This window comes from Fundulus heteroclitus, unplaced genomic scaffold (assembly GCF_011125445.2).
Source record: "Fundulus heteroclitus isolate FHET01 unplaced genomic scaffold, MU-UCD_Fhet_4.1 scaffold_530, whole genome shotgun sequence".
NCBI lineage: Eukaryota > Metazoa > Chordata > Actinopteri > Cyprinodontiformes > Fundulidae > Fundulus > Fundulus heteroclitus.
The window spans coordinates 69872-84763 of NW_023396957.1; the positions used below are offsets into that span (position 1 = coordinate 69872).

The window sequence follows — 14892 nt, forward strand, 5'->3', positions numbered from 1 at the left end:
ATATATCTTTTTACAAAAGTGAGGCTTTTGAAGAAGAAATTAACCCACGGACATGTTAGCATTTTTTTAATATAAAGAAGAAATTATTAAGCGGCAATGATGACGTGTGGCGTGCGTAACAGGGTGTGATTCCTTACAGTACGGCGGGGGGTCACTCGGATAGGAGAGATGACGCAGCGCTGTGGGAGGAGTTTTCAATCTACACAAAGAGTTTAAACGTTTGCTGAGGTCCGAGGTGTCAAGGAGATGTGAGTGAATTATATAAATAGCAGCGTGGTTTACTTTCTGACAAATATTCACACTTTTGTATGTACTATTGCGTTACTTAATTTCAATTAATAAACAAAGATCGGTTCCTTTTCATAATTCGGGAGACGATGTCTATGTCTGAGGCCAAACAAATCTATATATATTTTTCCGCTGGTCCGGGTTTAAAGGACTGGCAGAAATAGTCTTGGAAACTTGATTTTCTGAATAGCAGCAACACTGAAGTTTATATTCAACTATTCATTTTTTATTTTTTTATTTTTATCTAGATGACAATAGTATGCATATTCATTTCATTTTAGTTGTGGTAAAGTAAACAACTGGGGGTTAAAAACTGATAACCTCTGCCTATCCAAATAAGAAGAAAACAACTTCTGAGAAAACTCTTTGTGCTTAACATGTACCTAAACTGAAGTTCATTTACCTCCTGAAATATGAGGTGCAAATTAAGGTGTTTTTAATTTGTTGTTTGAAGGATGAATGTGGAAAACATTGTCATTATAGTAGTTGTAATAGTGGCTAATAATACATGAAACCATCTGCTAATGGCTTAAATCTGTCCTTGCAGTTAAACAAGACACAAAACCTTTGTAGTAGAAATGAATTGAGCATGTTATTCTGTGTTTTGTATTTAATTTTATTATTATTATTATTATTATTATTATTATTATTATTATTATTATTATTATTATTATTATTATTATTATTATTATTTATTTATTTATTTATTTATTTATTTATTTATTTATTTATTTTTTATTGCAAACCTTACAAAGTACAAAACAATGACAGGGCGAATTGTGCATGCATTTCACTTCAAAGCAACTTCTTAATAGATACTTCGGCCAGTGACCTGTCATACCACAAAATGGACCATCATTGAGCGAGCACATAAGTAATAAAGATCATAAAATAATTAAAAAACCAGGCACCATAAACATCACACCATTTACACACCTAAATTGTGTCCTAAATAAAATTATAATAAAACCATACTAAAGTCAAATAATAAAATAATAACAAAGGGCAATCCTATATTAAATCAAAGTGTTCCAACAAAGATGATAATTTGACAGAAGGTTTGGATTTAGTCAGTCTCAGAGACTTATAATATAAGTCAAAGTCATTTTTCCAATTGCAAAAAGTGGGCTTTTTATTATTATTATTATTAGTAGTAGTATTAATACGGCGTTGACCCCGCCTTTCCGGCGCATCGGGTGCCGGCTGTGGAATGGTGCGCACCTAGAGCAGAGAGCGTCGAAAGCAGGTGGATCCAGTCCGGAAGTGAGATGTTGCTCCTCCCGAAGATGGTGTCTCCTTTATTTTAAGGGGAGAAAGTCAAAAAATATGAGCGATAGGTGTTGTCGGTCAAACGGAAATCAGCGGAGCGGAAGGAAATATTCCACTGAGTACCAGCTAATTGGGTATGAAATGAAAAGGCGGCTCTGAAATCGAACAATCATGGACAACAGTCAAGCACAACAAGGAGTCTCCTACACGGTGAGACGGCTTCCTTTGTGACCATCATTTGTTCATCTGTGATCTTTAATAAAGGCTAAAACCACAGTTCTAATGCGGCAGTGGTTAAATCGCACCGTTCCTCCGGGACGTCAAGCCGGTCCCTGAAGGCAGCACGGTGTTGGTAAACAGAAACCAGAATTCAGAAGCGACTTCGCGTTTGTTTTTGTGTGTTTAAAAAGCAGATGTCACGTGAACGTTTGTGTTTCCCCCAGCTGATTTGGTCTCTTCGTGTTTCAGGACAATCTCATCGGGACTCTGCTTGCCATCTTCGGAGGGGTGATAGTCAGCATCTCCCTGAGTGTCCAGGTACAGTTTCTGTTTGAGCCTGGGACGTTCTAAAACGCTTAACGTGAAAAAGCTTAACGTGGCTTAAGGTAGGAAAACAACGAGGAATCATCACCAAATTTCGCATGGCCACATCTTGTCATGAACACTTAAGCCTGTCAAAAAAAAAAAAAAAAAAAAAATCCAACGATTATAGAAGATATCTCACATTAACGTTTTCTTCTTCATTGGCGCCTATGGCGAGAAAAAGGCTTAACGTGGTTTAATGTACCTAATCAACGATCAATGATCACCAGATTTCTCTTTCATATTGCTCCTAATAAGCACATAAAACTGTCAAAATGTCAAACCCAAAGTCCAATTATTATGGACGTTATCTAACATTAAGCGTTTCTGCCTCATTGAGGCAAAGGAAAAAGCTTAACGCAATTCAATGCACCTAAACAACGCTCAGTGATCACTAAATTTCTCTCATATATTGTTAAGCACATGAAACTATCAAAAATTAAAACCAAAGTACAATTATTATGGACGTTATATGACATTAAGTATATAGAGGCTGGCTATATGAAAAAACTTAATGTGGTTTAATGTACCTAAACAACGTTCGGTGATCACCAAATTTCTCTCTCATATTGCTCTTCATAAGCACATAAAACTATAAAAATATCGAACACAATATGAAAGAGAAATTTGGTGATCATTGATCGTTGATTAGGTACATTAAACCACGTTAAGCCTTTTTCTAGCCATAGGCGCCAATGAAGAAGAAAACGTTAATGTGAGATATCTTCTATAATCGTTGGATTTCGGTTTATTCTTTTTGACAGGCTTAAGTCTTCATGACAAGATGTGGCCATGCGAAATTTGGTGATGATTCCTCGTTGTTTTCCTACCTTAAGCCACGTTAAGCGTTTTTCACGTTAAGCGTTTTAGAACGTCCCCGCGCTGGGTCATTAAATCAGCTGTTTCATAATCAGCTGCTTTATACCGCCAGCTGGACCCCACAGGGGAAAGCCTGTTTTCTGCCTGCTTATCCATGTCTGTCGCATTGATCATCCCGCCTCACCCTCATTGTGTGGCTGACCATCCCAGCTGCATTTCTTTCCTTTTTTTGTGCAACAGTTGCATCACAATGTGCCAGAAGCTCTTTTTTTGCTCCGGGGCTCCTTTTGAATTATTTGCTGCTCGCCTGCTTGTCTTGCAGAAGCACAGCCATGTGAAACTGGCAGGAACAAAGGAGCAACGCAGCTTCTACGAGACCAAGACCTGGTGGGCTGGTTTTGTGTTCATCTGCATCGGGGAGGGGGCCAACTTCGTGTCCTACGCCTTCGCCCCTATCGCTGTCATAGCCCCCCTCAACGCTGTGTCGGTCCTCAGTGAGTATCTGTCTCTCTGAACGTTGTCACCACTGACTGGAAGGTGAAAACAAGCCGGTGCTCGCAGGGAAATCTTTTACTGGAACTGTAAGTTTGATCAAAATCAAAACTTGAACCTTTTTTGTTGTTCTTGATGTTTTGCAGCGAGCTCAATTTTGGGGTTTTTGTTCCTGCGCGAGAAATCTAAAGCAAAGGACTTTGCAAGTGAGTAGAACAAAAGACGGACGACCCATGCAAATATTTCTGATCTTGTGCTGCTTCATGCAAATCTGCCCTTGTCTGCTCTTAAAACTGTGAATTGTACAGACTATTTCCCTGGTATGCGTCTAATTATTAGAAGCGTTGTAGTGAATGTGATCGTCTTTAAATCTGACCTCCCACACACGGTTAATTTGGCTGAACAATTAATCGCATTTTCAATATAATCACGATTTAAAGAAACGCAATTTCCAAATCGCAGAGTCTGCAATTTTTGGCTATGTAACAATTAGTGAATTAGACGCGTCCTTTAGGTGTTGGTAAAATGTTTAAAGTGGGTTTGCCTCCACATGGAAGGGAAGACAGTTGCAGCAGTGAGATAATCTAATTTTATTACTTGTTTTAGAGTTTATATAATCATACATAGCATTAAGTACTGGTCAATCAGTTTATTACATAGACTTGCTTGTTGGTTGGACTTTATGTTCAACAAGGATTGATGTCCAAATCAACTAAAAGCTGTTCTCTTGAACAATATTCTGATTAATAGAAACATTAAAAGTTCTTGTTTTAAATAGTCCTTGTTTACAAACGTCTTTATTTAGACGCCATTTTTGTTGCTTGTGGTTAACGCAGAGAAAAGTCAAAATTGCAATTTTGGTTGAAATATATTGTAGGCAGAACGCAATCATTTCTGCTCTGAGTTTAGATGCTGTGGGTCTTTTAGCAACTAATCTGCACAGCGAGGAAACAAATTGATTTGTTGTTTGTATATGTTTAAAAAGACATGATAAATTACACAGGGAAAAAAATCGCATTAAATCACAATATTAAGAGAAAAAAAATCGCAATTAGATTATTTTCCAAAATCGTTCAGCCCTAACGGTTAACCTTGGCAACATCCATCACAGCCCTTTACGCCAGCCAGTCTTTAATTAAGTGCTTTGTAGGAACATTATTAAAACTCTAAAGTGCTAGACGTGTCAAAGCATCTCTGGTGTGAATAATCTTATTTTATCATTTTAGAAGTTCAGGATCCGATCCTTCTTCGTAGGTTGACACTGGATTTGTGTAAACTTTGAAATGTAGATAAACATGTTAGACTCCATTTTCTTGTTGGTTGTGGCTCGAGATGGGGCCACACCGCCAGGCTATGTTCTCACTGCAGGTCTTGATGCTCAATTTATTTTGGTGCAATCAGCTTTTTTTTTTTTAGGTGGCCGTTCATACGACTATTAAATGCGACCGCCGTCATACAGATGTCTGAACGGTTCAAGACCACAAAGCAACAAGTGTGCGCGCCGATACCAGAAGTAGATGTCACAGAGCTGCACACTGTTTACAAAAGTGATGGTGAATGTAGTTCTTTCTAGTAGTGTTCAATAAAGTTTTATTAAAATTAAGAAATTGTGTAGGGAAAAAAATTTGGATGCAGTCCAGATCTCTCGTTGTTGTTGTTGTTGTTATTATTATTATTATTATTATTATTATTATTATTATTATTATTATTATTAGAAAACGGTTAAGCAATGAGAGTCGACAATATTAAGACCACATCATAGGGAGAAGAAGTAAGGTAAGAAGAAAGCAGCACAGCTATTAATAACAATCTTTTATGGAGCACTAGCTGCTACTGCTGTGTGTGGATCTGTTGTGAGATTCAGGAAAGACGGATAAAACGCGACATGACCACTCAGATAGCGCTTTGAAAAAAATATGATACGCATCCGAATTAGTACCACATATGGAAATGGCACAGATCGGATTTTTTTGGGGGGGGTGTAAAGATCGGAATTGGGCCGTTCACACTGCCGTGAAAAAGAAGGATACAAGTCACATATGGACAAAAAAGATCAGATTTGGGTCACTGCAGTGTGAATGTAGCCTATAGCCCCGTTTACACTAACCTTTTTTTAACCGTGCCGAGACCAGTCTGAGCTCGATAACTGAAATAACTATCGAGTAAATGGAACGCAAACTGAACTGAACCGTGCCAGACACAACCGGACCGCGCTAAATCTAGACCAGTTGGATAGGAGGGCTCGGCCCGGTTTTTCTCTTGCTCGGTTCTCAGATAACAAAGAGCGCATGAGCAGACCGCGTCATCTCCTTACAGTCAGCTGAGTAATTTTGCTGTTTCAGACATTCATAAAAATACCAGCTTCCCTACCGCGCCACACGGTTAACCAGTGATGATTCTGCTTAGCAGTGTGATGAAACTCAACGTCTGTCGTTGTTTCCTGTGTCTGTAAATCCTGATTAGACGTTCGTTTGTCTTATCCACGTCCCAAAAGCTGACTCTGTCAAGTAAATTTACCAAAGGTTGCCATCTTCGCCTGACTCTCCGCAAACAACTAAATATCACAATTATAACCAAGCATAACTTTCTGAATGTCACGGGCGCCGCCATTTTTATTTGCTTGATTCCCTCCTTCAATCCTAGAGAGCAGTAGTACCGATCAGAGGCTGCGACTTCTTCGGCAGAAGCGTTTAAATGAGGCCGGCCAGAACGAAGCCCGGCCGAATGAAATCCAAGCTCGGTTAATCTGTGAGAGTCGCGTCCAGAGTTACTCCGTGACTTTCTGAAGAGGATTACTCATTTGCTCGACTGCGTCATAACTTCCTTCATACTAACATATTTAACCATCAGCGTCATGTTCCTTTTCTGAAATGCTTCGTCAGTTTTACACCACACGTGACGGGGTGCAAACTTCCCAAAAACCTCCACTTTTGTCTTGTCAATCCGCAGAATATTTTCCTGAAACTCTCAGTGATCATCAAAATGTACCTTTGTGTTAATTTGGTCCGTAGACATTTCCCATGGAGGCCATTTCTGCCCCGTTTTTTTCTCCTAAAACCGACCTCAGCTGTGGTAGGAAGAGCTGCCGAGCTGTAGATGTTTGTTCTGGGTCTTCTGCTGTGACCTCCTGGATGAGTGTTGATGTGTTTGTGGAAGTCCATTTGATAAGTTTCCCCGCTGTTGCATGTTTTCCTCCATTTGAGGATAACGACCTCTCACCAGAGGTTAACTTTAGTCTCAAAAATGGCTTCATGGCTGTTACCTGACCGGCAATGACGTTTTTTTAGCTGTTCTCACATTTCAGTGATCGGCGCGTGATGCATAGCGTTTTTAAGATGTTGTGGCCTACTTCGTGTTGTCAGTCAGGTCCTGAGCAGTAATGAAGGCAAGGCAAATTTATTTATTATAGCACAATTCAGTACAGAGAACAATGCAAAGTGCTTTACATGATTAAAATATAGGAATAAAAGCAAGTAGGGATAGAATGTAGAAACAAAAGGAACATTAAAAACAGTATAAAACAGTTTAACTAGAGCATTCAAAGGCAATTTCAAAACAAATGTGTTTTTAATCTTGATTTAAAGGAACTCAGGCTTTCAGCACTTTTTCTGGAAGTTTGTTCCAAGATCAGTGGAGCATAGAACTAAATGCTGCTTCTCCATGTCTGGTTTCTGGTTCTGGTTCTGCAGAGCAGGCTGGAGCCAGAAGACCTGAGTGGTCTGGAGGGTTGATGCCCTGATAACAAGTCTGTGATGGATTTAGGTGCTAATTCAGGGATTTATAGACTAACAGAAGGATTTTAAAGTCTATTCTCTGAGATACAGGGAGCCATGGAAGGACTTCAGAACCGGGTCCATGTTCTCTACGTTCTTTAGTCTTAGTGAGGACTTCAGAACCGGGTCCATGTTTCTCTACGTTCTTAGTCTTAGTGAGGACTTCAGAACCGGGTCCATGTTCTCTACGTTCTTAGTCTTAGTGAGGGACTTCAGAACCGGGTTCCATGTTCTCTACGTTCTTAGTCTTAGTGAGGACTTCAGAACCGGGTCCATGTTCTCTACGTTCTTAGTCTTAGTTGAGGACTTCAGAACCGGGTCCATGTTCTCTACGTTCTTAGTCTTAGTGAGGACTTCAGAACCGGGTTCATGTTCTCTACGTCTTAGTCTTAGTGAGGACTTCAGAACCGGGTTCATGTTCTCTACAATCTTAGTTTTAGTGAGGACCTTCAGAACCGGGTCCATGTTCTCTACGTTCTTAGTCTTAGTGGAAGGACTTCAGAACCGGGTCCATGTTCTCTACGTTCTTAGTTTTAGTGAGGACTTCAGAACCGGGTCCATGTTCTCTACGTTCTTAGTCTTAGTGAGGACTTCAGAACCGGGTCCATGTTCTCTACGTTCTTAGTCTTAGTGAGGACTTCAGAACCGGGTTCATGTTCTCTACGTTCTTAGTCTTAGTGAGGACTTCAGAACCGGGTTCAGTTCTCTACATCTTAGTTTTAGTGAGGACTTCAGAACCGGGTCCATGTTCTCTACGTCTTAGTCTTAGTGGAAGGACTTCAGAACGGGTCCATGTTCTCTACGTTCTTAGTCTTAGTGGAAGGACTTCAGAACCGGGTCCATGTTCTCTACGTTCTTAGTCTTAGTAAGGACTTCAGAACCGGGTTCATGTTCTCTACGTTCTTAGTCTTAGTGAGGACTTCAGAACCGGGTTCATGTTCTCTACAATCTTAGTTTTAGTGAGGACTTTCAGAACCGGGTCCATGTTCTCTACGTTCTTAGTCTTAGTGGAAGGACCTTCAGAACCGGGTCCATGTTCTCTACGTTCTTAGTCTTAGTGAGGACTTCAGAACCGGGTTCATGTTCTCTACGTTCTTAGTCTTAGTGAGGACTTCAGAACCGGGTTCATGTTCTCTACAATCTTAGTTTTAGTGAGGACTTCAGAACCGGGTCCATGTTCTCTACGTTCTTAGTCTTAGTGGAAGGACTTCAGAACCGGGTCCATGTTCTCTACTTTCTTAGTCTTAGTGAGGACTTCAGAACCGGGTCCATGTTCTCTACAATCTTAGTTTTAGTGAGGACTTCAGAACCGGGTCCATGTTCTCTACGTTCTTAGTCTTAGTGGAAGGACTCAGAACCGGGTCCATGTTCTCTACGTTCTTAGTCTTAGTGGAAGGACTTCAGAAACGGGTCCATGTTCTCTACGTTCTTAGTCCTAGTGAGGACTTCAGAACGGGTTCATGTTCTCTACGTTCTTAGTCTTAGTGAGGACTTCAGAACCGGGTTCATGTCTCTACACATCTTAGTTTTAGTGGAGGACTTCAGAAACCGGGTCCATGTTCTCTACGTTCTTAGTCTTAGTGGAAGGACTTCAGAACAGGGTCCATGTTCTTACTTTCTTAGTCTTAGTGAGGACTTCAGAACCGGGTCCATGTTCCTACAATCTTAGTTTTAGTGAGAGGACTTCAGAACCGGGGTCCATGTTCTCTACGTTCTTAGTCTTAGGTGGAAGGACTTCAGAACCGGGTCCATGTTCTCTACTGTTCTTAGTCTTAGTGAGGACTTCAGAACCGGGTTCATGTTCTCTACGTTCTAGTCTTAGTGAGGACTTCAGAACCGGGTCCATGTTCTCTACGTTCTTAGTCTTAGTGAGGACTTCAGAAACCGGGTCCATGTTCTCTACGTTCTTAGTCTCTAGTGAGGACTTCAGAACCGGGTCCATGTTCTCTACGTTCTTAGTCTTAGTGAGGACTTCAGAACCGGGTTTCATGTTCTCTACGTTCTTAGTCTTAGTGAGGACTTCAGAACCGGGTTCATGTTCTCTACAATCTTAGTTTTAGTGAGGACTTCAGAACCGGGTCCATGTTCTCTACGTTCTTAGTCTTAGTGAGGACTTCAGAACCGGGTCCATGTTCTCTACGTTCTTAGTCTTAGTGAGGACTTCAGAACCGGGTTCATGTTCTCTACAATCTTAGTTTAGTGAGGACTTCAGAACCGGGTTCATGTTCTCTACGGTTCTTAGTCTTAGTGAGGACTTCAGAACCGGGTCCATGTTCTCTACGTTCTTAGTCTTAGTGGAAGGACTTCAGAACCGGGTCCATGTTCTCTACTTCTTAGTGTTAGTGAGGACTTCAGAACCGGGTCCATGTCTCTACGTTCTTAGTCTTAGGGAAGGACTTCAGAACCGGGTCCATGTTCTCTACGTTCTTAGTCTTAGTGAGGACTTCAGAACCCGGGTTCATGTTCTCTACGTTCTTAGTCTTAGTGAGGGACTTCAGAACCGCTGGTCCATGTTTCTCTACGTTCTAGTCGTAGTGAGGACTTCATAACCGGGTCATGTTCTCTACGTTCTTAGTCTTAGTGAGGACTTCAGAACCGGGGTCCCTGTTCTCTACGTTCTTAGTCTAGTGAGGACTTCAGAACCGGGTTCTGTTCTCTACGTTCTTAGTCTTAGTGAGGACTTCAGAACCGGGTCCATGTTCTCTACAGTTCTTAGTCTTAGTGAGGACTTCAGAACCGGGTCCATGTTCTCTACGTTCTTAGTCTTAGTGAGGACTTCAGAACCGGGTCCATGTTCTCTACGTTCTTATGTCTTAGTGAGGACTTCAGAACCGGGTCCATGGTTCTCTACGTTCTTAGTCTTAGTGAGGACTTCAGAACCGGGTCCATGTTCTCTACGTTCTTAGTCTTAGTGAGGACTTCAGAACCGGGTCCATGTTCTCTACGTTCTTAGTCTTAGTGAGGACTTCAGAACCGGGTTCATGTTCTCTACGTTCTTAGTCTTAGTGAGGACTTCAGAACCGGGTTCATGTTCTCTACAATCTTAGTTTTAGTGAGGACTTCAGAACCGGGTCCATGTTCTCTACGTTCTTAGTCTTAGTGAGGACTTCAGAACCGGGTCCATGTTCTCTACGTTCTTAGTCTTAGTGAGGACGCGGGCAGCAGGTTCTGGATCAGCTGCAGCGTTCTGATCCACTTTTTAGGAAGTCCTGTGAAAACACCGTTGCAGTGATCAGTTCTACTAAAGATAAACATGGATTAGTTTTTCTAGATCCTGCTGAGACATCAGTCTCTTGATCTCTCCTCTGTTGGTCCAAAGATTATTACTTCAGTTTTGTTTTTATTCAATTGAGGCCCTGGGGTGGCTGGTGAAATTCCTAGAATTGTGGTCAGTCACAGTTAGTGAAGGGATTGCTTCTTCAGGTGGGCTGTGGTTGGTTTGGATTGCTTTTATTCTACGTTTTATGTTTTTTTTCTCAGACTGTTTTTTTTTTTTTTCTCTCTCACATTGAAACTCGTTTGAAACGTGAAACCATTCCTGCGCTCTGTGATTTTCAAGAGAACCACGGGCTTACCTTCCTGGGCTACGTTCTCATCATCGGAGGGACGTATCTGTTTGTGTCTTTCGGACCAAACTCTCACGAGAAGCTCCAAGCGAGGAACATCGTGAAGCACATCGTGGGCTGGCCCGTCCTCCTGTATTTGGTGAGTTATTTCCGCCGTGAAGAAAGCAGATTTACGTTTAACCAGTATTCTGTAACCAGCGGCGTTGTTTTTTTTTTCGGGTTGTCTGCATTGACTCCATGTGCGTTGTTGCCCTGACAGCTCCTGGAGATCATCGCGTTCTGCCTGCTGTTGTACTTCTACAAACAGCGCAGTGCTAACTACCTTGTTGTTGTTCTGCTGCTCGCTGCCTTACTGGGTGAGTCCTCCTGCGTTTACAGGCGGTCGTCTTTTTAAAATCTAGCTTTTAATCGCACCTTGTTAGAATAAGATTTCCACCACTTGCCGTCTTCTGGCACAGGCTCGGTGACGGTCATAACGGTCAAGGCGGTTTTCTGGCATGCTGCTTCTCACCCTGGAGGGCTCCATGCAGCTCGACTACCCCATCTTCAGCGTCATGTTCGTGTGCATGGTGGCGTCCGTCGTCTTCCAGGCCAGGTGAGGGCGCAGAGGCGTTGGAAAGCGTTGAAATTCGCTGGTCGTTGTTGTGTTTTAACTGTTCGTCTTGCTGCTGTCTTCCCAGGTTTCTTCCCAGGCGTGTAACCTGCACGACTCCTCTCTGGCCGCCTGCGTCAACTACATCTTCTCCACCGTGTTCGCAGTGGTGGCCGGTAAGTCGCCGCTTTTTTGTGTCTGCGAATATTTCTCTTGGTTTGCTGCAGAGCGAAAGATCCGGCAACGGCTCCTGATCTGCACGACAGATGCAGGCTGTAGAAAATCTCGTCTTCTCTGTCTGTAGGCGCCGTCTTCTACTTGGAGTTCCAGAATGAAGACGTCCTTCACATCTGCATGTTTCTGCTTGGGTAAGTGACTGGGCCTTTTAGTACACTGCAAAAAGGGGGAAAAAGTAAAATTTAGGTGAAATAGGTGTATTTACCTTGATTGAGCAGGTAAATAATCTTATTTGCCAAAGGAATGGGATGTTTGCACTTAAATTGGAAAACAACTCATCTCCATCTCTTATTTCAAGTGCAGTATATTTAATCATCTTATTTTTTAGGTCTTAAATACTTATTCCACTTTTTTTTTTTTTGCTGTAAAATATTTAGATAAACATGCAGCATTTTCCTTCCACTTCATATTTATGTGTAACCTGACTCTCGCCAGCTGTATGTCGCTCCGCCTAGCTCCACTCACATCCATTTGGGACCTCTCCCATAGAAAGTGATTTCTCCAACCAATTTTATGGTCTGGCCAATCAGGACGCAGGGCTGGAGTTTCATAGATGTGACGTAGTGGAGAAGCGACCGTGACGTGAGACTGTTTTGATAGCAATGGCGGCTCGTCGAGGAAGCAAGCGTTAACATTGATGCTGCTATTTCTTCCTTGTTGTCCAATCTACCTAATATTGTTTCATTAAAAGAACATCAGAGAACGGCTCTGAAGGCTTTTGTTGGTGGAAACGATGTTTTCGCCCTTCTCCCGACCGGATTTGGCAAGTTTTGTTAACGCGCCCCTGAGCGGTTAGCGGTTAGCGCAAACCATATTAGGAGGCCTTTAGTCCTCAACGCGGTCGGCCCGGAATCGACTCCGACCCGCGGCGCTTTGCCGCCTGTCTTCCCCCCCTTCCTGTCAGCTCACTGTCAATAAAACGCCACTAGAGCCGCAAACACATTAAAAAAAAAAAAATAATAATTTCTGCGTCGCTATCATTAGCATCACGGGTTAGCTTCGGTGTGTGAGTGGTAGAAATAGCACATCGATAAAGATGACAGACAAGTAGCTTATCCAATCATATGCAAGGAGTTTTGATAAGGCCCAGCCTTCAATAAAGGCAATTCCTATGGATCATTCCCAGATGTATGTGAGTGAAGCTAGGCGGAGTGAAATACAGCTGGCGAGAGTCAGGTTAATTTATGTGCTACTCTGGTCAGCATTAGTATAAGCCTACTATCTCAGTTCAGTCCATTTACTATTTAAAATGAAAACAGTTTATGTGAAACGACAGTATCATTGTTAGTTTAAAAAAAAAAATTAAAATGTTTTTTGTTTTTTGTGTGTGTTGCAGGTCTGCATTGTGTTTCCTCGGCGTCTTCCTCGTCACCAAGTACAGGAAAAAGGCCAAGCTGTTTGAGCCGTATGTCACCATGGATGTGGCCAAGGGTTTGTATAAAACTAAACGTTAAACTCCACATACAGCAGGTCAGTGTGGACCGCCGCTCACGTGTGTTTGTCTCTGGGCTCAGGCGTGCCGACCATTCACGACAACGGCCTCGTGGTCCAGCCGGACTACAACGGCTCCTTCTCCTACGGCGCTCTGGTTAACAACGACGGCGTGGCCCCCGCTACGCTGCCACGGTCAACCTGGAAAATCCAGTTCTGCGGTACCGTGAGAGGCACAGATTCGCCTCCTGGTCGGACCAACCTGAAGATGGATTGAAATTGTTGCTGCCTCATAAAAAAAAACAAAAAACAAACCTCCTAGATGGGTGTTTTTACAAACCTCTAATTTCCAGTGTCGCCTTAAATTCTCACACATGCTTCCTATTTATATCCAGAACCAAACTTGTCAGGGGAAAGCTTTCCTAAAGGACTTATTTGCTGTTTTAAATGGAATAAGCTAATTTTTTTTTTCTAATTTCTGCTCCCCCTCACTACCTCCCTGGATGTAGTTGGGGTTTTCTGTCTGTAAAAGAACATTTAGGGGTGGGGATGTCTGGATGAGCTCAAACTGGTGAAGCTGGCATATCTCTGTATATTTTTAAAATTTGTCTCATTTGTGAACGCTGCGTGCGTTAAAAGACTTGTTGATCTCAGAGGAACCAAAGATTGGTGGCAGAGTGAAGTAACTTATTACTTTTGTTTATTCCCCTGTTAAAGTTTTCTGTCATCTTTGAAAACAACACACTAAGCAGTGACTTCCACAGAAATATTGTGTCTGTCGTACCGCGCAGTTTGTTTACAAGGGCTTCCCTGTTCTTCCAGTAAATATTTGTACTAATCATAAACGGCAGAGTTTTGACCAAACAGTGTAAAGTTGCAGCGCTGCAGCTTTACACTGTTGGGTGTCCTTACTTTGAATAACTCTGTTTTTTAAATGAAGTTCTTCAGTTGGGACTACTGTGACCATTTGATGTATTTATTGCTGACGTATTATGTCTCGGTCTGATTTTTAACGTACTATTTAAGTGAAGCTTGTTGCTGCAATAATTCAGGGTAAGACGCATGATAAAACAGGTTCAGATTGTTGTGGTGTTTGAATAAACATAAGGTTTAAATATTTTTTTCTAAGGTGTAATTTTAACCAAATAAGGAAAATAAAATGCATCTTTTTATCATAGTGAACTTTTCTAATGATACCTCTAGTATCAGTTGTGGCATGTTTACAAAGTCTTTTTTTTTCAGGGTTTATGATCTGTTAAAAATCCCTTAAAAAAAAGAAAAAATTTATTATAAAATCAAGAGAGAAATCTTAAGATCCTTAAGATTGTCAAATTATTCATGGTCTTGATTATTTTCCAGGTTAGCAGTGCATCCATAGATGTCAGTGTATTTTGACCAGGACTATAAGTCATAGAACATCGCAATATAACTGAAGTGGAAAGTCCACAAAGGGCTACGAATCAAACAAAGAACATTTATAGGTTGCAAACCAGCAGCACAATAACATTGGTTTTACAGAGGTTTTAAGACGGGGTTAGTTTTCCAAGCGATATCTCCCAAGCTTTGAACATCTCCCAGAGTCTCTTCAAACCTCTGGAGAAGATATATATATATATATATATATATATATATATATATATATATATATATATGGCATGTTTTGCCTCATTATCTTTTGATCACGAGAAAACATGCGGATAAGCAAGATACATCCATTTCTTGGAGTGGATTGGAAAAACATTTTTTATCAAATGAATGCAAAGAGCATATTGTTCCTTAGATAAATGAAGGCATCGGTAAAATACTCAGGTGCAGTGTGCAACAGGTAGATCCTGCAAAGTGA

The 14892-nt window shown here is 41.5% G+C and overlaps 1 protein-coding gene across 1 annotated transcript; it reads left to right on the plus strand.

Annotated features, from left to right (window-relative positions):
* The first annotated feature begins 1533 nt into the window (after nucleotides 1-1533).
* LOC118561023 (NIPA-like protein 3) lies at nucleotides 1534-13326 on the plus strand. Its single transcript, XM_036132731.1, is given in 12 exon segments — nucleotides 1534-1767; nucleotides 2026-2094; nucleotides 3281-3452; nucleotides 3597-3656; nucleotides 10783-10928; nucleotides 11049-11145; nucleotides 11248-11279; nucleotides 11281-11386; nucleotides 11471-11557; nucleotides 11686-11749; nucleotides 12955-13049; nucleotides 13133-13326. Coding segments are annotated over 12 exon segments (1161 nt in total). The 5' UTR covers nucleotides 1534-1728.
* Nucleotides 13327-14892: the final 1566 nt, after the last annotated feature.